The sequence below is a fragment of the Coregonus clupeaformis genome, chromosome 14 (genome assembly GCF_020615455.1).
Source record: "Coregonus clupeaformis isolate EN_2021a chromosome 14, ASM2061545v1, whole genome shotgun sequence".
NCBI lineage: Eukaryota > Metazoa > Chordata > Actinopteri > Salmoniformes > Salmonidae > Coregonus > Coregonus clupeaformis.
The window spans coordinates 29,195,486-29,222,156 of NC_059205.1; the positions used below are offsets into that span (position 1 = coordinate 29,195,486).

A 26,671-nucleotide genomic window follows, 5' to 3' on the forward strand; every position below is an offset into this window, starting at 1 on the left:
GTAATTAACATAATAAAACATTACATGACAACAATGTCACATTGTTGTCACTTCCCAACCAAAGACTCTTAATAGAAAATGTTGTACACTATAAGCAAAAGTTGAAAAGATCATCTTTGTGGGTGGGAAGGGACGATACGGACTGTTATGATAACTTTCGGTAATAGAGTTTGATTAAAGCCATCATGGTTATTACTAATAGCAAGTTGAGGATACTCTGAGAGGCACTTTTCCTGAAGAAAAGATCCATTGAGTTCCTCGGCTATGGGAAAGAAGGAGACAGAATACTCAGAACCTGGCCCCTGTTCTTGGTTTGTTTTAAGGTATGTGGAAGACAAAAAACCCAAGGTAAATCTCTTTCACCAGGCCAACTTCATAACACTACAGTTTTGATTCAGTAGGGGGGAAACCTTAGGCTAGCAACTGTAACGCTAAACTAATCAATTTTACGTAAAATATGTTGAGGCCTGAAGATTTCTCATAATGCATATAACGGGATCTACTCAACAGATGACATGGAATATGGACTCAGTTGAACTTGAGAGAACACCTCTGACCATTAATGTTCGACAACTTTTAACTTTGGGGGGTGAATGGGTGCGTTTAAGGCTCCTTGAATAGTACACGTTGCGACATTGCTTGAACTGTCTGTGGCAGGCAATGGTTCATTTGTGTACAGCTCAGTCAGCAGCAACCGACCACAACGTTAAAAGGTTTTGTGTTAAAATCCATAACGCATATTCTCCAGAGGAGGCATGGAGTGGACAGACAGTCTCTCTCCGGTTCTGTTCTCACACACTGGGAAACAGATCGTGGAATAAGAAAGAAGTGCTGCATATTCATCACACTTGCAGTTTAGTTCAGGAAAATGTCAGCTTTAAAATGTTCTAGGGATGCAGAGGCTGGCACATTCCAAGATTTGTGCTCCATATGGGACGTGGTACACCTCACTAAATCTGCAAATAAGAAAAAACCTGGACGAAAACAGTGTTGTAAATCTTTTATCACAAATAAAATAACCTGAGAGAATGGATTTGGAGAGCCAAGCTGAAAAGGAAGAGCACACCACGGGTCTTCGGGGAGAGGTTTGTGTCTGCTAACATTTGGGGAAGTGTGCTTCTGCTATGATTTATATTCATACTAAAATGAAAATGGCTACAATATGAACAAATCTGAGTAAAGGTAGCAGATCAAATCAAATCAAATTGTATTTGTCACATGCGCCGTATACAACAGGTGTAGACCTTACAGTGAAATGTTTACAAGCCTTTAACCAACAATGCAGTTTTAAGAAAGAATACCAAAAAAAATCACACAAAAAAATACATTATAAAAGAATACGAAATAAAAGTAACAAATAATTAAAGATCAGCAGTAAAAATAACAATAGCGAGATTGTTTTGTCGTGCTGTCTTCACGACTGTCTTGGTGTGCTTGGACCATGTTAGTTTGTTGGTGATGTGGACACCAAGGAACTTGAAGCTCTCTGAGTTTGCTTTGGCTTGACAGTTTAAGAGCATTCTCTTTTCTTTTAAAATCACGTCCAAGCTGAAAAAAACACCCTCACTCCCTCACCACAAACAAATGTTGAATCTCGCTAAGGCACAAAAAAAGGCAATTAACTCTCTAATTTTAGAGGGAAAACCAAAGGTTGATTGATGTGTGGCCTCTGATTTGATTGAATGAAGCAGTCAATTTAAGTGATTTAGGCTGGTTTTTTATCTGACCATTAAGTGGGATGCTTGAGGATCTATATTATTTGTTTAATAACCACAGCATGTGGGTAAACGATTCTCTGTCGACCATGGGGAATGTAGCTGTAAAAATTATGTTATTGTTATTCCTCTCATGGTCACATTAAATTCCTCTCCGGTCATTTTCACTGGTTCTGGTCATTTTGCTGTGTCTTTAGACAGGTACATTTAGATAACAATATTTTACCAACCTTAAATTATATAGTTGTCTGTAGGAGATTCAGAGTATATTCACCCTAGAATACACCCACGGAGCTTAACCATCTCAAGAGAGGACAACATAGGCCTACATACTTAAAGGCCTACATACTTAAAGGCCTACATACTTAGCTGTACAGGGCCCAGGTATAGCAAACTACACTGTCAGTCAATCAATCAATCAACCAGCCAACCCCAAAATATTCATAGTTATTTTTACAGCAAAAGTTGTGACAAAGGTCTAATTATTAGTGTATCCCATGAATCAACAAGATTAAATGTACTGCGTCATCCAACATGGCTCCACTCCACACTCACCTTCATGCCCACGTTAGTGTTGTGCATGTCCACGCGGGCACGCAGGTCCTTGTTGGAGCGTTTGCCAAGGAAGTCCTTGACAAACTTGTTGCTGTACTTGAGGTTGTCACCACAGCCGCCCCACTGCCAGGCCTTACGGTTCTCCAGGTCTGGGGCTTCATCGCAGGTGCAACGCTCCATCCGCCCGGCGCTGCATGCCTTGGCCATGGCATGAGTCAGGCCTGCTGAGGAGACAGCATACAGGAAGGCTGTCTCCTTAAAACCTAGAGAGCGATGTGGAGCAAGAGGAAGGATCAGATATAAGCTACCAGCTTCCTACTAGACACTCAAAATGAGCAATTGAAAGTTGTCATTATTGGGAAAATACCCTACAACTTTCTACTGTGCCATCTACTATGGCCTCTCTCTACTGTACTATCTCCTATGGAATTACAAAAATGTATTTCCACCTCCAACCATGAAAGTCAGAAACCAGTTATCTGTCAGTTGAAAACATATTACTTCTATATGAAGTTCGGATGCTTTTCTTTCCCTACCTCTCTTTAAAATGTTGGCTCTGTAGCGTCCCTCTAAGGTGCAGTTCCACCTCTCAAAGCGGAACTGGTACTGGCACTCCAGGGCGCTCATGCTTATGGCCTCCATGAGGGTCTCGGCCACGCCCGGGTCTCGTCGACACATCCGCCGCTGCTTCTTCTCCAGTTTGAGCCGGTCACACAGCTTGTAGTGGGCCCTTCCCACGTTCTCCTCAGGTTGAGAGCTCAGCGGTAGGATGGACAGGGGTTCATTACCTGTCAATCTGGGGAGAGAGAAATAGACACCCCTTAGATACTGTCAGGTGCTGCTGCTGTGCTCCTTCCAGCAACATTTCGACCCAAAGGTCTTCCTAAGGCTTATTACAGGCATTACCTGTCAATCTGGGGCTGAGAGAGGGAGATGTTGTACTGTAACACACTGTTTGGAGGGTTCGGAGAATGAAAAATAATTTATGGGAACACTCAGTCAGTACAGTGGACTGGAAATATGAGGAAGTGGTATGCTAAGTCCCAAATATAGAATGCTGACCTTTATGGTCTAAGTCAGAGCTGGTTAATATTCAAGGGAATTTGGCTGCAATTGTTTGAAGGTTGCAATTGACTTAATGGTTAATGTGCAGTTGAATGCAACGCTTTCTAGAGATTGAGATCAACAATCCCCATCGGATAGGCGTGTTTGGGCCTCCCGAGTGGCGCAGCGGTCTAAGGCACTGCATCGCAGTGCTTGAGGCGTCACTACAGACCAGGCTGTGTCACAGCCAGCCGTGACAGGGAGACCCATGAGGTGGTACACAATTGGCCCAGCGTTGTCTGGGTTAGGGGAGGGTTTGACCGGCAGGGATTTACTTGTCCCATCATGCTCTAGCGATGCCTTGTGGCGGGCCGGGCTTTCCTCCGACACATTGGTGTGGCTGGTTAAGCGAGCAGTGTGTCAAGAAGCAGTGCGACTTGGCAGGGTTGTGTTTCGGAGGACGCATGGCTCTCGACCTTCGCCTCTCCTGAGTCCATAGGGGAGTTGCAGCGATGGGACAAGACTGTAACTACCAATTGGATATAACGTAAAAGTAAAAAAAATAAATAAAGGATATGCTGTGTATATAGCACATTCTCAGCAGCTGAAGAGCATTCTGTGCTGATTTGTCTCTTTTAGGGTAGCTACCAATAAGGTTGCTCGTCATAGCATCACTGGCTAGCCATCTAGCTAGATTGACGCAGGTTGGTTATAGGACATTAAGGGTGCGTTTGTAAATTCACTCAGGAGTGTAAATTCAGAATGTTGTCAGATTGTCCGTTAGTAAATTCAGCGCGTTTCGCTCTCAGAGTGTTCAGAGCGCACACTGGACGCTCTGGCGGAGTAGGGTTGAGATTGAAAACAATGGTCCCACACATTCAATTTGACCGTCACACCACAGGAATGCTAAATAGTAGCCAACCAACAGATACATTGCTTAATATTGATATATCCCGGGGACTAGTGACTGTCCCTCACGGAGACCAGCGGTGTATAGATTTAAACATGATCACACATCGGGCTTTACACTCGTTGTAGAATCCCCATACAAACTTCCAGTATTCAGGACCCTAAAGCTGCAATTCATTTGAAATATAATGAGTCTAAGCTTAGTTTCTAAACACGGTATAGGAGAACATGTGGTAGAGTTGACTCCTTTTGTCAGCTTATTTAAAGGAAGCATATATAAAACACACAAGCTAGCCCCGGGTCTGCCACATAGCTGGCAAAACCCTCCCTGACCGACTAGCGTTCTGAGGTTGCGATGGATTGGGAAAGCAGAAGCATTACTTTCTCAAAAACACGCAGGGGACATGACTGTCAGCCTGTGACCATTTTGGTCACACCATCTGACAGGATTGGCAGAGTAGTTGTTCATTATGTGCAATTTCAGGGCCTCTTTTACACTGTTAAAGTAAAAGAGAAGAATAAATGGATTTACAGAAGAACTCACAAACACATTCCTGCAACGGGCCCGGGCACATAATGCCATTACTGAAAGAGTTTGATGCCTTTTAAATGTCAACGTTTCCCTGCTAATATTAACACCTGCTAATACTTGACAACAATCTGAGGTTGTCCTGACAACATTTACATTTTAGTCATTTAGCAGACGCTCTTATCCAGAGCGACTTACAGTTAGTGAGTGCATACATTTTCATACAACAACCATAAACAAGGGATAAACATATTAGATTTATTCTGGAGGTGATAACGATTGGTTGTTTCTTCTTCTCTCCTCAATATAACTTAACTGCTCTGCTCAGTGCCACACTGTGACCTGTCTCTGGCCTCTGCCATCAACATCTTGACATTTATGCTGTTGAGCTTTAGTGAACTTCCCGTCCATCAATCTTAATAAAACAGCAGAGGTTTATTTTGTCTAATTGCTTTAGCATGTTACCAGACAAAAATCTGAGGAGAGGATCCTATTTTAGTTTAATTGTCATATCCAAGTGAATCTGGTGTGTCTCATTCACAAAACAATGCACTGATTATGCCATGTACAATGAGAGGCCCATGCAGACATCACCAATCACATGGGCAGAAGGTAAGGAGGTGCCGTTCCCCTCACAGCTCCGTAGGCAAGCACCATGGTCTTGTAGTAGATGCGAGCCTCAACTGGAAGCCAGTGGAGTGTGCGGAGGAGCGGGGTGACATGAGAGAACTTGGGAAGGTCGAACACCAGACGGGCTGCAGCGTTCTGGATAAGTTGTAGGGGTTTAATGGCACAGGCAGGGAGCCCAGCCAACAGCGAGTACTTCTCCAGTCAATGGTGCTACATGTTCACTTTTACCTAATTTGTCTTCTGTCACCATTCAGATCCAAATGGCCTCAATGAAGAGGTCACAGAGGTCATGTTACAGAGAGAGAAATGTTTCAGAACTGATAATAACTGATTGTGAAGTGTTTCCCCTGATCTCAGATGGCAGCGTACCAGGGAGATATTGTGTGAATTCGGTCAATTCGGGAAAAGTTGGATATTTACATTTATTTTCACACATCGTATAGCCGGAAATGACTGGTAAGGCATTCCGGATTATAGATTTGTCTTCGGTGAAGGGAAAAGTTTCTCGGAAATAGGTAATCCAGAGGGCTGGTAGATATGTTTTCGGGGTACATCGCCATCAGCGAGGGAAGATCAATGTGTAACATTACAGGTCTCCCGGAGTCTCCTAACTTGTCTGACCACTATGGATTTTTTAAAATGGAAACCTGGCAAGCTGTGTCTTGACAGAAATGGTTCTCCTTGCTGGCTTTAGGGAGGAAAAGAGCTAAAGTACGTAGTAGGGTACTCTGGCCTGACTGTGTCCCATTCTGCACTGTATGTATAGAGATACTCCAAACATACAAATGCTATATATATCCATCTTAATTGTTATTCCTTTTGATACTATGTGTATCCACTATGTCTACAACACCGTGAGGAGAAAAATAAGGAACTCAAGAGCAAATTGTACCAGTTGACAAACTGTTGTAATCGTGATTGACAACATTTCCACAACATTTCTGCTGTGGGCTGAGGCTCAATATTTGAATGATTGAAACACCATTTAGAGTACCTGGCTAATTCATTTCTACATGTCATCAGGAGAGCCAAGAGAATGTAAACTCCAGCCATCACTCAACAAGTCATATGATATCTGCCGGAAATGTAATAATATACAAACTTTACTGAACTTAGATATCACTGGAGAAATGAAATCAGCAATGTTACCCAGGATATGCAAAGTGGAACAGATTATTCATGAAGCTTGGCAGCCACAGTAAATTAAGCATCAGTTTTTTTTTTGTTGATTTTACAATTTCTAGAGATTTTACAGTTTTATGCATCATGCTTCTGAAGTATGTAAGAGTAAAAGAAACAGCAACCGGGTGCTGATAAATAGCCTATGTAATGTATAGTAGACAGTAATTAAATTATTATTATGTTAGGTACAATGGTTGCTAATGGCATAACTCTAGAATGTTTACTACCTGATGCACTAAATATACATGGGTGTGCCATTATTATTAATAACAACAGTGGTGCAACTCCACAGACAAAAAGGTTGTCTTAATTTTCAGAATCCTATCACCATGACGTGTTACATTCCTCAACCATTACTGTCACTATCACAGTCTCCTTAGTGTTATATCTCCATAGAGCACAGATGGCTGCCTGCCTGCCTGCCTGGCCCTCGAAAACAAGAGTAAAATAAAATGCCATTTCCCAAAAGCGTCTTTGTGCTGTGACATCTGTCTGTCTGAGACAAAAATATACTCTGAAGCTGGAGGGAGGCCAGAGACAACACAAATCCTTTGGACTACTGATCTGCCTGCCTAGCTGTTACTGACTTCCACACAAAGGCATATTTTTTGCCAGTTACCAAGAAGGCTGGGGGGCAAAGTGTGGATGGGAGGAGAAATTTGAGAGAATGGAGAAACACTTCTTCAGGTCTCGGGAGAAGAAGCTAATGTGGCTCCACTCTTGTGCATGTTTCCACTCTGTGGCAGACCTAGTGTATAGTCAAATGGTATCACAGATGTGCTTTAATTTCAGTTTCCCCGTCTTCTAAAGGATTTCTTATATCTAGCTGAAGGGAGGCTGTATTTTTTTGGTTTTAAAACACTGATGGAAATTGATTTTTTACTTCTTAAAACTATCCTAAACATGCACAATGGTGGTTATAGTGCTTTCATGAATTGTGCTCCTGCATATTTCCTAACAAGCACATTGTGTTAGACGAAGAAGGTGAACACAAAACCATACAGGTAAACTAGCTAGCTGGTACTGGGTCCCTAAAGATCAGCTTACCTCCATAATGTGACCCAAAAGAAACCCAACGTCACACCCACTCAGACAATGCTGAGCAGAACCAAGTGTCACACACTCAATAGGAGCACTGCTGGCTTCTGCAGAGCGAACTAATTAAACTCACTTAAAGCAGATGATGGAGTCAAAAGGAGAGTACAGTGCACATCTTTGGTCAAAAAGCCTTTATTCTAAATCCTTTTTTGGACACAGGACCTCATAGCTTCTGAGGAGGAATAATGGAAAGCCTAACCACAATGCCTTAATCTCTATGGTCCTGAAACATGTACAAACTACAGTGTGTACATGTTGACAATGTAAGGCATATGAACTAAAGGGAGTATAGGTTGCAGTGTAGGGAGCAAATTAGAATGTAAGAGCATGTAGACCTGTGTTTTTCTATCATGAACCGTTTTCGGAGGTTGTTTTTGTTTGAGGTGTTGGCACAGCAACACACATGGAACATAACACCAACAGAGACATAATAAAGTTCACTATTATCCTACATGAGGTAGGATTCTTACTGCTGTTTGCTCAGCTTTGCTTTTTAAACTCACTCACTCACACACTCACACACTCCTCACTCACGCACAGACATCATCGACCGAGACTTCAAACGAGAATAATCTCACTCATTACCTTGCCTTTTCCCTCCCTGCATGCACCTTTCACTGGGTAAACGAATGGTGGAGTTTGTTTAGGCATTTCTCGCCACCTGTCAACACTTCCCATTGCCCGGGACATTTACTTTATATAAATGTTTCAATGCACAGGATGGCTGAGTGTAAACGACTCAAATCATCAAATCAAATAAAAGCTTATTGGTCGCGTACACAGATTTGCAGACGTTATCGCAGGTGCAGTGGAATGCTCCAATAGTGTAGTAATAATACCTAGCAATACAAAACAATACGTACATTATCAAGAAATTCAGAAATATCAGAAAGAGCAATGTCAGAGTCCGGAATTCAAATATACATACACCAGATATACAAAAGTATGCACACCGCCATTGCAATCTCCATAGACAAACATTGGCAGTAGAATGGCCTTACTGAAGAGCACAGTGACTTTCAACTTGCCACTGTCATTAGAATGCCACCTTTCCAACAAGTCAGTTTGTCAAATGTATGCCCTGCTAGAGCTGCCCCAGTCAACTGTAAGTGCTGTTATTGTGAAGTGGAAACTTCTAGGAGCAACAACAGCTCAGCCGCGAAGTGGTAGATACACAATCTCACAGAACGGGACCGCCGAGTGCTGAAGCGCGTACCGCTTAAAAATCGTCTGTCCTCGGTTGCAACACACTACCGAGTTCCAAACTGCCTCTGGAATCAACGTCAGCACAATAACTGTTCGTCGGGAGCTTCATGAAATGGGTTTCCATGGCCGAGCAGCCACACACAAGCCTAAGCTCACCATGCACAATGCCAAGAGTGTGCAAAGCTGTCATCAAGGCAAAGGGTGGATATTTGAAGATTCTCAAATATAAAATATACTATGATTTGTTTAACACTTTTTTGTTTACTACATGATTCCATATGTGTTATTTAATAGCTTTGATGTCTTCACTATTATTCTACAATGTAAAACATTGTATAAAGAAAGGAAAACCTTGAATGAGTGGGTGTGTCCAAACTTTTGACTGGTAGTGTATATATAGATATACAGTTGAAGTCGGAAGTTTACATACACTTAGGTTGGAGTCATTAAAAATCATTTTTCAACCACTCCACAAATGACTTGCCAAACTATAGTTTTGGCAAGTCGGTTAGGACATATACTTTGTGAATGACACAAGGAATTTTCCAACAATTGTTTACAGACAGATTATTTCACTTATAATTCACTGTATCACAATTCCACTGGGTCAGAAGTTTACATACACTAAGTTGACTGTGCCTTTAAACAGCTTGGAAAATTCCAGAAAATGATGTCATGGATTTAGAAGCTTCTGATAGGCTAATTGACATCATTTGAGTCAATTGGAGGTGTACCTGTGGATGTATTTCAAGGCCTACCTTCAAACTCAGTGCATCTTTGCTTGACATCATGGGAAAATCAAAAGAAATCAGCCAAGACCTAAAAAAAATGTGTAGACCTCTACAAGTCTTGTTCATCCTTGTGAGTAATTTCCAAAAGCCTGAAGGTACCACGTTCATCTGTACAAACAATAGTACGCAAGTATAAACACCATGGGACCACGCAGCCGTCATTCCGCTCAGGAAGGAGACGTGTTCTGTCTACTAGAGATGAACGTACTTTGATGCGAAAAGTGCAAATCCACCCCAGAACAACAGCAAAGAACCTTGTGAAGATGCTGGAGGAAACAGGTACAAACGTATCTATATCCACAGTAAAATGAGTCCTATATCGCATAACCTGAAAGGCCGCTCAGCAAGGAAGAAGCCACTGCTCCAAAACCGCCATAAAAAAGCCAGACTACAGTTTGCAACTGCACATGGGGACAAAGATCATACTTTTTGGAGAAATGTCCTCTGGTCTGATAAAACAAAAATAGAACTGTTTGGCCATAATGCCAATTGTTATGTTTGGAGAAAAAAGGGGGTACCTTGCAAGCCGCAGAACACCATCCCAACCGTGAAGCACGGGGGTGGCAGCATCATGCTGTGGGGGTGCTTTGCTGCAGGAGGTTCTGGTGCACTTCACAAAATAGATGGCATCATGAGGAAGGAAAAATATGTGGATATATTGAAGCAACATCTCAAGACATCAGTCAGGAAGTTAAAGCTTGGTCGCAAATGGGTCTTCCAAATGGACAATGACCCCAAGCATACTTCCAAAGTTGTGGCAAAATGGCTTAAGGACAACAAAGTCAAGGTATTGGAATGGCCATCACAAAGCCCTGACCTCAATCCTATAGAACATTTGTGGGTAGGACTGAAAAAGTGTGTGCGAGCAAGGAGGCCTACAAACCTGACTCAGTTACACCAGCTCTGTCAGGAGGAATGGGCCAAAATTCACCCAACTTATTGTGGGAAGCTTGTGGATGGCTACCCGAAACGTTTGACCCAAGTTAAACAACTTAAAGGCAATGCTACCAAATACTAATTGAGTGTATGTAAACTTCTGACCCACTGGGAATATGATTAAAGAAATAAAAGCTGAAATAAATAATTCTCTCTACTATTATTCTGACATTTCACATTTTTAAAATAAAGTGGTGATCCTAACTGACCTAAGACAGGGAATTATTACTAGGATTAAATGTCAGGAATTGTGAAAAACTGAGTTTAAATGTATTTGGCTAAGGTGTATGTAAATCTCCGACTGCAACTGTATATTGAGTATACCAAACATCAGGAACACCTTCCTAATATTGAGTTGCACTCCCCCTGCCCCATTTGCCCTCAGAACAGCCTCAATTCGTCGGGGCATGGACTCTACAAGATAACAAAAGCTTTCGAAGAAGGATGCTTGCCCATTTTGACTCCTATGCTTCCCACAGTTGTGTCAAGTTGGTTGGATGTCCTTTGGGTGGTGGACCAAATTAATACACACAGGGAACTATTGAGCGTAAAAAACCCAGCAACGTTGTAGTTCTTCACACAAACTGGTGCACCTGGCACCTACAACCATACCCTGTTCAAAAGGACTTACATATTTTGTCTTGCCCATTTACCTTCTGAATGGCACGCATACACAATCTATGTCTCAATTAAAAATCCTTCTTTAACCTGTCTCCTCCCCATCTACACTGATTTAAGTGGATTTAACAAGTGACATCAATAAGGGATCATAGCTTTCACCTAGATTCACCTGTTCAGTGTATGTCATGGAAAAGCCAGGTGTTCTTAATATTTTGTATACTCAGTGTGTATATGTACAGTATATACACTGAACAAAAATATAAACACAACATGTGAAGTGTTGGTCCCATGTTTCATGACCTGAAATAAAAATCCCAGACATTTTGCATACACACAAAAAGCGTATTTCTCTCAAATGTTGTGCACCTGACACCTGATAGGTGTGGCATATCAAAAAGCTAATTAAACAGCATGATCATTACACAGGGAGGGCGGGGGTGCTGAGGAGTTTTCCAGTCTGTAATAAAGCGCTTTTGTGTAGGAAAAATCATTCTTATTGGCTGGACATGGCTCCCCAGTGGGTGGACCTGGTTGCCAAGTGGGTGGGCCTATGCACCCCTGCCCAGTCATTTGAAATCCATATATTATCGCCTAATTAATGTATTTCAATTGACTGATTTTCTTATATGAACTGTAACTCAGTCAAATCTTTTAAATTGTTGCATGTTGCGTTTATATTTTTGTTCAGTATACAGTGTATATAGTATATATAAATAAATGGTGTGCCTTGTATGGACAGTATATGAAAATAAAAGGTGTGTACAGCAGTAGTTATATAGCATGAGCCATGACTAGAATACAGTATATACATATAAAGTGGGTAAACAGTACGTAAACTTTATTAAAGTGACCAGTGTTCAATGACTATGTACATAAGATAAAGCAGTGTCTAACGTGCAGGGTAGCGTACCGGGTGGTAGCCAGCTAGTAACAGTGACTAAGGTTCAGGGCAGGGTACTTGGCGGAGGCCGGCTATTGGTGACTGTTTAACAGTCTGATGGCCTTGAGATAGAAGCTGTTTATCAGTCTCTCGGTCCCAGCTTTGATGCACCTGTACCGTCTCCTCCTTCTAGATGGTATCGGGGTGAACAGGCCGTGGCTCGGATGGCTGAGGTCCTTGATGATCTTCTTGGCCTTCCTTTGACACCGGGTGCTGTAGATGTCCTGGAGGGCAGGCAGTGATGCCACCCTCTGGAGAGCCCTGTGGTTGCGGACGGTGCAATTGCCGTACCAGGCGGTGATACGGCCCGACAAGATGCTCTTAATGGTGCATCTGAAGAAATTTGTGAGGGTCTTAAGGGCCAAGCAACATTTCTTCAGCCTCCTGAGGTTGAAGAGGTGCTGTTGCGCCTTCTTCACCACACTGTCTGCATGAAGGAACCATTTCAGGTTGTCAGTGATGTGCACACCCAGGAACTTGAAGCTTTTGACCCTCTCCATTGCGGCCCTGTCGATGTGGATGGGGTCGTGCTCTCTCTACTGTAGTCCATGATCAGCTCCTTCATTTAGTTAATGTTAAGGGAGAGGTTATTTTCCTGGCACCACTCCGCCAGGGCTCTCACCTCCTCCCTGTAGGTTGTCTCATCATTGTTGGTAATCAGGCCTACCACTGTTTTGTCGCTTGGGGGGCACTATGGTGTTGAAGGCTGAGCTGTAGTCGATGAACCGCATTCTTACATCGGTATTTCTCTTGTCCAGGTGGGATAGAGCAGTGTTCAGTCCAATGGCGATTGCACTGTCCATGGATCTGTTGGGGCGGTATGCAAATTGTAGTGGGTCTAGGTGTTACATTTTAGTCAGTTAGCAGACGCTCTTATCCAGAGTGACTTATAGTTAGTGAGTGCATACTGGCCCCCCGTGGGAATCGAACCCACAACCCTGGCGTTGCAAGCGCCATGCTCTACCAACTGAGCTACACGGGGCCCACAGGTAAGGTGGAAGTGATATGGTCCTTAACTAGCCTCTTAAAGCACTTCATGATGACAGACGTGAGAACTACGGGGCGATAGTCATTTAGTTCACTTACCTTCGCTATTTTGGGGTAGAGGAACAATGATGGGCATCTTGAAGCAAGTGGGAACAACAGACTGGGATATGGAGAGATTTAATATGTCCGTAAACATTCCAGCCAGCTGGTCTGCACATGCTCTGAAGACGTGGCTTGGGATGGCGTCTGTGCCGGCAGCCTTGCGAGGGTTAACACACTTAAATGACTCACGTCGGCCACAGAGAAATAACGCACACAGTTCTGGTGTGTGGAGGGGGCCCACGTCGGAGGCTCGTGTGTGGAGGGGGCCCACGTCGGAGGCTCGATGTAGTTTTCCTCGAAGCGGGCAAAGAAGGTGTTTAGTTTATCCGGGAGCGAGGCGTCGGTGTCCGCGACGTGGCTGGCTTTCCCTTTATAATCCATGATTGTCTGGAGTCCCTGCCACGTACAGAACGTCTCTGTACGCCTTTTAATTGTGACTTCACTTTGTCCCTGTACTGTCGTTTTGCCTCTTTGATTGCCATACGGAGGTCTGTTTGTACATGTCCATGTTCCCAGTCACCTTGCCACGGGTAAATGCGGTGGTTTGCGCTTTCAGTTTGGCGCAAATGATGCCATCTATCCACGGTTTTTGGTTTGGATAAGTTCTAATCGTCACTGTGGGAACAACATCCTCTAAGCACTTTCTGATGAACCCAGTCACCAAGTCAGTGTATACGTCCATAGAGTCAGTTATTTTTTCCTATAGTTACTCATTTAGAATGCCTGAAGCTTTAACAGTACTTAAAACGGTGTGTGTGTGTGTGTGTGTGTGTGTGTGTGTGTGTGTGTGTGTGAGAGAGAGAGAGAGAGAGAGAGAACGCGACAGAGAGAGAGTATGTGTGTGTGTGTGTGTGTGTGTGTGTGTGTGTGTGTGTGTGTGTGTGTGTGTGTGTGTGTGTGTGTGTGTGTGTGTGTGTGTGTGTGTGTGTGTGTGTGTGAGTGAGTGAGTGAGTGAGTGAGTGAGTGAGTGAGTGAGTGAGTGAGTGAGTGAGTGAGTGAGTGAGTGAGTGAGTGAGTGAGTGAGTGAGTGAGTGAGTGAGTGAGTGAGTGAGTGAGTGAGTGAGTGAGTGAGTGTTCTGTGCGCAAGTGTTAAACTTCAAGAACATTGATAAGAGGGAGTAGGCCTACTTAAACATTGGGAGCATTAATAGCTGTATGTTGCAGTGACTTTTGTGTCGTTCATGGTGAAAACGCTATTAAAACATTCTAATATGGATACTTTTGTGTTTCCGTCCCTTACAATCAAAGTATGCCTGTAACTCAATGCACTGCTTTTTAAATGGAAAAATCTTTCTTTAGAGCCAAAATTAATTATCGCAATTATTTTTTTAAATTATTTGACAGCCCTAGTAATCACTCATTCATTATAAACATATGCAAACTCATGCATAGATTTTGGCTTGTCATTCACACTTCACAACATCAGCATGTCAAAAGGGCAGCTCAGTGCAAATTCTGACACAGTCACACGGGACTAACAAAAAACACATGCTGTGACAGAGAGAGCTGCTGTGCAACAAACTGATTGCTCTGTAACAAATATGCTCTTTCTGTTGTGAACTACATGATGACTGATGAACGTGAGACAATAACAATGACTATTGCTATTTAGATCTCCAGATTGTTCAGTATCAGTGTCAGGCTTTGTTGGCTTTGATTGGCATACAATGATGCTGAGAGACAAACATGATAACTGACCCCCCTACTCCAATCAGATCAGTGCTTTTCTAGACTGCACACTATTCGTTGTTTTGAGAGTTCCAATAGAGATTGGAACAAGGGATTACAAATTACACTTGACTGTAAAATTAGGCTACATGCATGGTTATTCTGGTTGCACTGGTTGGTCAGCAACATTGGTTGAATGTTTTGTAACAAAGCTGACATGTCAGACCATACAATAAACACATTTCTACATGTACGTGTGTGGGAGTTCGTTTTGTGAGGAGCACAATAGCAAATATGAACTGGGGCATATACTGTATGTTAAAGGTTTGTTCTTAATCATTGTGCTTATCTTTTGTACTTTGATACTCCACTGCTTTTCATAGTTGAGGTCAGGCTCACAACAGCTTCTATATATCAAACATAGGCTACTGAATGTTTGACAAATGTGCAGCTAGTGTGTACCCTTTCACCATCTCCACCCCACTTGACCAACAGGTGCTGGGTGTGTGTGTGTGTGCGTGTGCGTGTGTGTGTGTGTGTGTGTGTGTGTGTGTGTGTGTGTGTGTGTGTGTGTGTGTGTGTGTGTGTGTGTGTGTGTGTGTGTGTGTGTGTACATGTGAGTGCATGTCTGTGTTTGTATGTGTATGTGTGCGCCACGCATGTGTGCAGCAATTGTACATTTGTCTGCATTTTGTGTGTCTGTGTCGGTGTGGGTGCATGTGCTGCTACCTAAAGTCAATACCAATAAGTCAAGATTCAACCCTAGTGGAACCCACCCAATCAGCAAAATCAAGAAACAGTTTCTCAATCGTTATCCAGATTTTCATACTGTCATACCGTTTCTGTACCATACCGAGGTATACGGTATTACAGAATGTGCACACAAGGGGTGTTATTTCTAAAAAAGATATACACTGCTCAAAAAAATTAAGGGAACACTAAAAAAACACATCCTAGATCTGAATGAATGAAATAATCTTATTAAATACTTTTTTCTTTACATAGTTGAATGTGCTGACAACAAAATCACACAAAAATTATCAATGGAAATCAAATGTATCAACCCATGGAGGTCTGGATTTGGAGTCACCCTCAAAATTAAAGTGGAAAACCACACTACAGGCTGATCCAACTTTGATGTAAGTCAAAATGAGGCTCAGTAGTGTGTGTGGCCTCCACGTGCCTGTATGACCTCCATACAACGCCTGGGCATGCTCCTGATGAGGTGGCGGATGGTCTCCTGAGGGATCTCCTCCCAGACCTGGACTAAAGCATTCGCCAACTCCTGGACAGTCTGTGGTGCAACGTGGCATTGGTGGATGGAGGGAGACATGACGTCCCAGATGTGCTCAATTGGATTCAGGTCTGGGGAACGGGCGGGCCAGTCCATAGCATCAATGCCTTCCTCTTGCAGGAATTGCTGACACACTCCAGCCACATGAGGTCTAGCATTGTCTTGCATTAGGAGGAACCCAGGGCCAACCGCACCAGCATATGGTCTCACAAGGGGTCTGAGGATCTCATCTCGGTACCTAATGGCAGTCAGGCTACCTCTGGCGAGCACATGGAGGATTGTGCGGCCCCCCAAAGAAATGCCACCCCACACCATGACTGACCCAACGCCAAACCGGTCATGCTGGAGGATGTTGCAGGCAGCAGAACGTTCTCCACTGCATCTCCAGACTCTGTCACGTCTGTCACGTGCTCAGTGTGAACCTGCTTTCATCTGTGAAGAGCACAGGGCGCCAGTGGCGAATTTGCCAATCTTGGTGTTCTCTGGCAAATGCCAAACGTCCTGCACGGTGTCGGGCCCTCATACCACCCTCATGGAGTCTGTTTCTGACCGTTTGAGCAGACACATGCACATTTGTGGCCTGCTGGAGGTCATTTTGCAGGGCTTTGGCAGTGCTCCTCCTGCACCTCCTTGCATAAAGGCGGAGGTAGCAGTCCTGCTGCTGGGTTGTTGCTCTCCTACGGCCTCCTCCACGTCTCCTGATGTACTGGTCTGTCTCCTAGTAGCGCCTCCATGCTCTGGACACTACGCTGACAGACACAGCAAACCTTCTTGCCACAGCTCGCATTGATGTGCCATCCTGGATGAGCTGCACTACCTGAGCCACTTGTGTGGGTTGTAGACTCAGTCTCATGCTACCACTAGAGTGAAAGCACCACCAGCATTCAAAAGTGACCAAAACATCAGCCAGGAAGCATAGGAACTGAGAAGTGGTCTGTGGTCACCACCTGCAAAACTGTCCTTTATTGGGGGTGTCTTGCTAATTGCCTATAATTTCCACCTGTTGTCTATTCCATTTGCACAACAGCATGTGAAATTTATTGTCAATCAGTGTTGCTTCCTACGTGGACAGTTTGATTTCACAGAAGTGTGATTGACTTGGAGTTACATTGTGTTGTTTAAGTGTTCCCTTTATTTTTTTGAGCAGTGTATATTAGTTTTTTGTTTTTTGGGGGGGTAGGGGGCTTATAAAACAATTTAGGCAACAGGGACGTTGATCCAGGAGGGGATTAAATGTTTCTGCTTTAACCAAGAAGCTTGATCTTGACATCTAGCCATATAGCTAGCAAGTTAGCAAACCAAATGCAGAGATGGAGCCCTGAGCTGGATATAATTTATTTGACACATCTTAGATTTCTTATTGTTATACGTCACTTATAGCTATAAGCAGTGGCGTAGCACGCACTCCCACGCAGCGGTGGTGCCCCCAACTATTTTTTTTCAAAATACCCTGGTACACGGTATAAACGGTATACCGCCCAAGCCTAGTCTCAACTTGCTGGTGTCTCTAAGGTCAACTCCCTCCCCCCTCTCTCCCTCCCTGTCTCCCTCTCCTTCACTACCCCCCTAACCCTCCTATCTCCCCCCTTCTCTCTTTCACTCTGCGTCCCCCTCTGCTCTCCCATCTCCTTCCTTCCCCTATCACCCTCCCCCCACGGAGCTGCCTGCCCCCTCCTCCTCCCCTCCTCCTCCCTACCTACCCCCACAGGCCAATTTACTCTAAACAAATGCCAATCATTCCCTCCAGCTGTTGACTCAAAACAAAGCCTGTTCCCAGACAAAGCGAACTACCCAGCTGTCTAACTAAAGGTAACCCAAAACAACGGCAGCCAGCCAGACAGACGTGTGAAAAGTGTGCAAGGCTAGCAGACACAACCAGGGCCCGTATTTAAGCACTCCCCCTGTCCATATAATCTTATTCAATATGATCAAAAAGGCCAAACTGATCCTATATCAGCACTCCTCTTTGTAAATACAAGTCTTGGGTTAGTTTACCTTTCTCCCCTGTCTGTTAGGGACAAACCACCATGCTCACCTCAGAAACGTTGAAATGTTGTCAAACCCTATGGTGGTAGCCAGGCTATTGCAAAGATATAAGGGGTTTTGCAAAGAAAATCTGGGCTGGGTGTGACCTTGCCCTGATCCATGTGTGTGCCTGTTTTTTCCTTCCCTTCCTCCCTCCTTCCCTCCTACCATTCCCCTGCTTGGTTTTCCTTTCCCTCCTCCACAGTACGCTCTAGCTAAATGCTCCCTACAGGAAAAAAGTGTCCTCCTCTCCTCAGAAAGAAGGTTTTGGATTTACTTCAGACCACCCTGCCCAAGCCCTCGTCCCATCTGGTGTCTCACAGGCCCTGCCAGAGGTAGTAGGAATGTCAGCGTGGTATACTCCCTCTGGCCCAGCCTGAAGCCAAGGCTGCTGCCTAGGCTATGTACTACTACTGACTGAACTGAAGCTTGAGTAATAGCGGGAAAAACCTACGTTTTGACTGTGGCATCCAGGTCATTGAAAATGTTTAGGTCCACATTTGATCTGTACTGGTGGAGATTAACTACACATGGTTCGTTACAACTTTACCAACTCCACCAATTAACATTACTTTGTAATTGTTGTCATCATACTTTGCCTCATTATGTCCAAGTTGAGTCACAGTTCTGACATGTCCCATTAAGGAAAGTGACCAGAGGGTCAGAGATGACATCATGCTTGGTCACATCCTTTATGGGTCAGCTGTTGAAGATAGGGGACTTCCACCCCAAGATTGTGTAGTGTTAACAGACTATGCATCATACAGTATCTTCCCCATTCGGGAAGTTTCATTACTCAAACGATAATGACTTACTGAAATGTAAAAGTTATATTGGTCTGTTTTGGCACAGAGAGGATCTGTCATGTGTCCTGTAAGTGTACAGTATCAATCTCAGGCTATAACCATATCACTCAATCCTCTCTCAACCAATGGCTAATCTTAGCTTTACCTTCACAATAACCATTTACTCTTTCCCCCATTTCTGGCTGAAATTATATGTGAAATGGAAACAGTGTCACTAAGGTTGGCGAAAGAAGGCCATATATCTCCATTCTCAACAGGGCGTAGCACTGCACTGCACTGGCCTTCCCATCCCTCTATACAGATGTAGGATCTGTTTAGATCACTCTTTTTGATCACTCTTTTAATGCTGAAAATTATTCCGCACGGCAGCAAATGCAAACTTGCAGTGTATTCAAGGTTTAAAAAGGCTTCTAAAGTTTGTAATTTCCACTTTAAAATGTCAGACTTTATTTACCCTGACGGAAAATTTATCAACACCTAAAAACAAATGCTAATTCATTATAATCCCCATAATAATTCACACTTCCTGTTGCTGCAGGATTATTTTCCTGCTGTAGCAAACTGGCTCAAATGAAGATCATACATCTGTACAGCAGTCAGGACACTCCCCCCTACCAGAGAGTCATTAAGAACCAAAACTATACTTTTTAATCCAGCAAATTAAATACATCACCTTTTTCTAGACATCAGCAGAGTATTCTTTCCCAAACATTTATTCAAAATGCTACCCTGATCTGAAATGTTGGCTCTGTTCAACGTGCAATGCTGAGTGCTGACTGCACTGTAGACCCTAGCCATTGAGCGGTCGGTACTGTACGAATAAAGGGTTGGTTGGGGAATGGGAGCATGGAGCTTGGTAAGAGGTTTAACTACAATGTGAGAACTCAAGTCTCCTAGGGTCAGCGGCTCAGTTGTAGTCACTGTGTGACTGGCACAGATTGGGCGCGCCGCAACAGTGTCCACATGACTCCCCTGTTCTAGCCTACGCCATGGCACAGAGCAGCGCAGAGCACCCCTGTACCAGCACACCGACTGACCGACCGATGCACCAAACACGTTCAGCCACGGCACACATTCATACACACCCACCCCATTCAGACACACACACCCCATTCAGACACACACACCCCAGTCACACAAACACGCGCACACACACACGAGCCATGAGAATCAGACCACCGCTATTTGGTAAGAAAGAAAGGGAACCCGTGTATTTTAAAAGTGTACTTTAAAAGTGTACTTACATACTCTGAACAACAATAAATTGGTTATGGTAGATTTTAGATTTGTAACGCACACATTTATTAATTTACTCTTATTGTACAGTGAGCACTTCCCAGGGGTAATCCAAGCACTTAAAGTCAAACCACTATCAAAAAAACAGTAGCTGTTTTCAACCATGCATTAGTAACTGCAAGTGGCTAAGTTTAGTCATATTATTAATGGTTATTTACAGTTGCTACTGAAAGATTACAAGGTTTCCTTTCTTCTCTCACTCGGCGAATTCAAATTAGAATGGCTGAAAAGACAGCAGAAGGGAAAATCAATACTCAAGCTGTAACGCCACCAAGGGTGGTAGTGGTACAGTATATTATTTGCACTGCAAATAATAGTCTTAGTAGAAACATGAATGAATGAATTAAGGTGATAAACTACCATCATGTAGCTACACACTGGGTATAACATCAAGGTAGTAACTCTTGGTTACACCTGGAAGAGATGTAATTTTGGCTCACCTTACATACATCCGCCTGCATTCAATCTAGTCATAATGAGATTCTTATGGTGTTCCATATGGGTAAGAATCATCACACACCCAATAAAATATAAATTTCCTCTGTGCTGTCTGCCTGCATGGCAAGACTTCATGTATCACACACACACACACACACACACCAGCATGCTCCCACAGACTAGGGTAAAGGAGGAAATTGGCCTACGGTTAAGGACGGACAACATATGACATGGCAAACACACTAATTAATAATATAATAATATGCCATTTAGCAGACGCTTTTATCCAAAGCGACTTACAGTCATGCATGCATACATTTTTGTGTATAGGTGGTCCCGGGGATCGAACCCACTACCCTGGCGTTACAAGCGCCGTGCTCTACCAGCTGAGCAATCTCAGACCAATGAAAGTATTATGATTCTATATTGGCTTTCCTGTTTTACAAATTATCCTTGTCGAGGCAATGTCCCAAGTCCCATCTGTAAAGAACATCATGTGTCTAACTCTGTATACCTTCTCTTACCAATGATCATTTATTTCCGTTCCATATCTGCGGACTACCCAGCCATGAAGTACACAGCTGACTGGTAAGGGCTGGATAGGAGCAGGAGCCGCTCCCTCCTTTTAAAAGCCAATATTTCTTAACTGTGGTCGGTCTCGACATGCTGACGATACCAGAACCTTAAGCCCTTCGGATGTGAGTGGGCCAACACACATTTTAAAGACCTTCCCAAATGCAATAACAATGTAATCTTCAACATATACAGTGGAACCATATCATTATACTGCACAGTGTGTATCCAGACTATCCACCACACAAGCCACTGCAGACACCATCCATTAAAACCTTCACAACAAAGGTGTGTGGGTATATAAACCTCCAAATTAATCATCTCTAAAAATACCAGTCAAAAGTTTGGACACACCTACTCATTCAAGGGTTTTTCTTAATTTTTACTATTTTTTACATTGTAGAATGATAGTGAAGACATCTATGAAATAACACATATAGAATCATGTAGTAACCAAAAAACCCATGTTGGCAATCACAGAGATCAGACGTTTCTTGTCATTGGCCACCAGGTTTGCACACATCTCAGGAGGGATTTTGTCCCACTGCTCTTTGCAGATCTTCTCCAAGTCATTAAGGTTTCGAGGCTGACGTTTGGCAACTCGAACCTTCAGCTCCCTCCACAGATGTTCTATGGGATTAAGGTCTGGAGACTGGCTAGGCCACTCCAGGACCTTAATGTGCTTCTTCTTGAGCCACTCCTTTGTTGCCATGGCTGAGTGTTTTGGGTCATTGTCATGCTGGAATACCCATCCACGACAAGATTTGACGGTACATGGCCCCGTCCATCGTCCCTTTGATGCTTTGAAGTTGTCCTGTCCCCTTAGCAGAAAAACACCCCCAAAGCATAATGTTTCCACCTCCATGTTTGACGGTGAGGATGGTGTTCTTGGGGTCATAGGCAACATTCCTCCTCCTCCAAACACAGCGAGTTGAGATAATGCCAAAGAGCTCGATTTTGGTCTCATCTGACCACAACACTTTCACCCAGTTCTCCTCTGAATCATTCAGATGTTCATTGACTTCAGACGGGCCTGTATATGTGCTTTCTTGAGCAGGGGGACCTTGCGGGCGCTGCAGGATTTCAGTCCTTCATGGCGTAGTGTGTTACCAATTGTTTTCTTGGTGACTATGGTTCCAGCTGCCTTGAGATCATGGACAAGATCCTCCCGCGTAGTTCTGGGCTGATTCCTCACCGTTCTCATGATCATTGCAACTCCACGAGGTGAGATCTTGCATGGAGCCCCAGGCCGAGGGATATTGACAGTTCTTTTGTGTTTCTTCCATTTGCGAATAATCGCACCAACTGTTGTCACCTTCTCACCAAGCTGCTTGGCGATGGTCTTGTAGCCCATTCCAGCCTTGTGTAGGTCTACAATCTTTCCCCTGACATCCTTGGAGAGCTCTTTGGTCTTGGCCATGGTGGAGAGTTTGGAATCTGATTGATTGATTGCTTCTTTGGACAGGTGTCTTTTATACAGGTAACAAACTGAAATTAGGAGCACTCCCTTTAAGAGTTTGCTCCTAATCTCAGCTCGTTACCTGTATAAAAGACACCTGGGAGCCAGAAATCTTTCTGATTGAGGGGGGGGTCAAATACTTATTTCCCTCATTAAAATGCAAATCAATTTATACGATTTTTGACATGCGTTTTTCTGGATTCTTTTGTTGTTATTCTGTCTCGCACTGTTCAAATAAACCTACCATTAAAATTATAGACTGATCATTTCTTTGTCAGGAGGCAAACGTACAAAATCAGCAGGGAAACAAATACTTTTTTTCCCTCACTGTATATAATCTCACTCCAACAGGCAACATTTGGTAGAGGAACCATTTCCATGGCAAACTGCCTTAACCTGCTATTCAAGGAGAAATCGTGGAGTGAAATGAATTATTCCTTTCACAGCACAATACAGCAAAGCCCTTCTATGAGTGCGCTTCTATGAAAGCCCTTCTAAGACATCGGACATCGAAGTGGATCAAATAATGCATTTTGACCACAACTAAGCATACACAAAAATACAATTTTTTCCTGAATTTGTATTTGCACATTGTCCGGTGCCTTTAGATTTGGCTGTTTTCACATCTCATTTCCCACTCTCCTAAGGTTACACAGAGCGGTTATAAAGTGCTGATTGAGACCCATCCTGGGCTCCACAAAGAGGCTGCACCACCTTGTGGCAGCTACCATTCCTTTCACCAGATGCTGCCTGAGAGGACAAAGACCTAACACTACACAGTGCAAACTCTAACTCATAAGACAAGCTTGAAACAATACTGTGCCAAATATATCAGGACGGACAGAAACACAAAGATAACAAAGCTCCCTCTCTCTGTATTCACAAAGGGCATAACACAAAGGCTTTTAGCTAAGCCTCCAGCAGGTTTTGAGGGGTGTGATCTCACCACCAGCCAGACTCCATGTGATCACAGCTAACCCCAGGCAGCCAGCGGTGAGAGAGAATCCTATCTTCTTGGCTCACAGTAAAGTGATACCCTTTGAGGTGTGGCTGCAGCCACAGGATATCCTCTGATGTTGGGAAATCCCTCTATCCCCGGCAGGGAGCCGCTCCCCACCCTGCCTGCCTGCGCCCTGCCTGTGAGCTAGCCTAGCGTCAGGGCTAATCAGTGCTTAAGGCATCTGTAATGAGAAGCCCGCCACCACTGTCTGCCAGCCCCACGCCAACGCCAGCCCTGAGCCCACACTCACTCTTAATTACTGGTAATCACCCGACATCTCTCCATAAAGCACTGGGATACTAGCAGCAGCACACACATTAACCATCATCCTGGGGTGGGAGCAGGCGGGAAATGTTTAAATGGAGACTGGCTGTTGAGTAGCCTATAACCTCTTGTTTCATCTCCATACAACACTTAAAACCGACCCTACTAGGGTTTGAACCCGGGTCTTCCGCCCACCACAACTGTGTTAGCGCGCTGAGCTAAAGCCTAGGAATGAACACTGGAGACTGTAGAGAAGCAGCACAGTGAATCTATTGCAGGCTATGAATGAATCTGTTTTATCACATTGTATTAGGCATATTACCACTGTCTTAATACTGACGGTGAAAACTATAGGTGGACATGACCTTTTGTAGCTTGAACTGAGGGCAGGGCACATGAAGTTGTTGCAGAAATAAACAACACTATTAACACTAGTTTTGATGCCATAGTGATTGGTGATTCACCATACATAGCATAGCTGTAGGTAGGATTCCTGTATATGCCGCAGCATGTGAACTAAATAAAAGCAATGTCTGTTTTAGTCAGATTAAGGCTTGCATTGAATGCAGTTAACAAGACCACAAAATGCCTTTACAGTGGGGGAAAAAAATATTTAGTCAGCCACCAATTGTGCAAGTTCTCCCACTTAAAAAGATGAGAGAGGCCTGTAATTTTCATCATAGGTACAAGTCAACTATGACAGACAAATTGAGAAAAAAAATTCCAGATAATCACATTGTAGGATTTTTTATGAATTTATTTGCAAATTATGGTGGAAAATAAGTATTTGGTCACCTACAAACAAGCAAGATTTCTGGCTCTCACAGACCTGTAACTTCTTCTTTAAGAGGCTCCTCTGTCCTCCACTCGTTACCTGTATTAATGGCACCTGTTTGAACTTGTTATCAGTATAAAAGACACCTGTCCACAACCTCAAACAGTCACACTCCAAACTCCACTATGGCCAAGACCAAAGAGCTGTCAAAGGACACCAGAAACAAAATTGTAGACCTGCACCAGGCTGGGAAGACTGAATCTGCAATAGGTAAGCAGCTTGGTTTGAAGAAATCAACTGTGGGAGCAATTATTAGGAAATGGAAGACATACAAGACCACTGATAATCTCCCTCGATCTGGGGCTCCACGCAAGATTTCACCCCGTGGGGTCAAAATGATCACAAGAACGGTGAGCAAAAATCCCAGAACCACACAGGGGGACCTAGTGAATGACCTGCAGAGAGCTGGGACCAAAGTAACAAAGCCTACCATCAGTAACACACTATGCCGCCAGGGACTCAAATCCTGCAGTGCCAGACGTGTCCCCCTGCTTAAGCCAGTACATGTCCAGGCCCGTCTGAAGTTTGCTAGAGTGCATTTGGATGATCCAGAAGAGGATTGGGAGAATGTCATATGGTCAGATGAAACCAAAATAGAACTTTTTGGTAAAAACTCAACTTGTCATGTTTGGAGAACAAAGAATGCTGAGTTGCATCCAAAGAACACCATACCTACTGTGAAGCATGGGGGTGGAAACATCATGCTTTGGGGCTGTTTTTCTGCAAAGGGACCAGGACGACTGATCCGTGTAAAGGAAAGAATGAATGGGGCCATGTATCGTGAGATTTTGAGTGAAAACCTCCTTCCATCAGCAAGGGCATTGAAGATGAAACGTGGCTGGGTCTTTCAGCATGACAATGATCCCAAACACACCGCCCGGGCAACGAAGGAGTGGCTTCGTAAGAAGCATTTCAAGGTCCTGGAGTGGCCTAGCCAGTCTCCAGATCTCAACCCCATAGAAAATCTTTGGAGGGAGTTGAAAGTCCGTGTTGCCCAGCGACAGCCCCAAAACATCACTGCTCTAGAGGAGATCTGCATGGAGGAATGGGCCAAAATACCAGCAACAGTGTGTGAAAACCTTGTGAAGACTTACAGAAAACGTTTGACCTGTGTCATTGCCAACAAAGGGTATATAACAAAGTATTGAGAAACTTTTGTTATTGACCAAATACTTATTTTCCACCATAATTTGCAAATAAATTCATAAAAAATCCTACAATGTGATTTTCTGGATTTTATTTTCTCATTTTGTCTGTCATAGTTGACGTGTACCTATGATGAAAATTACAGGCCTCTCTCATCTTTTTAATTGGGAGAACTTCCACAATTGGTGGCTGACTAAATACTTTTTTCCCCCACTGTATATGGGCCAAAAGTAGCATATAAATGAATGGAGTTCGCTTGTTTAACAGCATCTTGCTGAAACTCCTTAACTTGAACCCTTCAGTCGGGGTCAGCTAAGTGAACAATCTCACTCTTTCCCTTCCTTCTTGAAAATACCACCCAACAAAGAATATTCCCTCAAGTTACAGTTTTGTCAAAGCCTGAGAATGAAACTGCAGCAAACTTCCCAATGGTAAGCCTAATGATACTGGGTTGTGAGTGAGAAGCAGCACCTGCCACAACAGGCTAAACAGGGGAAAGTAAATGAGTGCTCACATTCTTGTGGCAAAGGATGACAATTTGAGCGGGTGCTTGACTACACTAGGAATCCCGCCCCGCCTTCTGCCGCTGCAGACTACGGGCAACAGAGACGGTGTTTATGTT

The 26,671-nt window shown here is 43.7% G+C and overlaps 1 protein-coding gene across 1 annotated transcript in view; it reads right to left on the reverse strand.

The window, feature by feature from the left end:
• LOC121581047 (protein Wnt-9a) overlaps positions 1-26,671 on the reverse strand; it is a 31,884-nt gene that overhangs the window by 1,257 nt on the left and 3,956 nt on the right. The window contains exons 2-3 of the mRNA XM_041896402.2: positions 2,807-3,066; positions 2,271-2,533 (exon numbers count right to left, since the gene is read on the reverse strand). Coding sequence (XP_041752336.2) covers positions 2,271-2,533; positions 2,807-3,066 — 523 coding nt within the window. The remainder of the gene's footprint in view (positions 1-2,270; positions 2,534-2,806; positions 3,067-26,671) is intronic.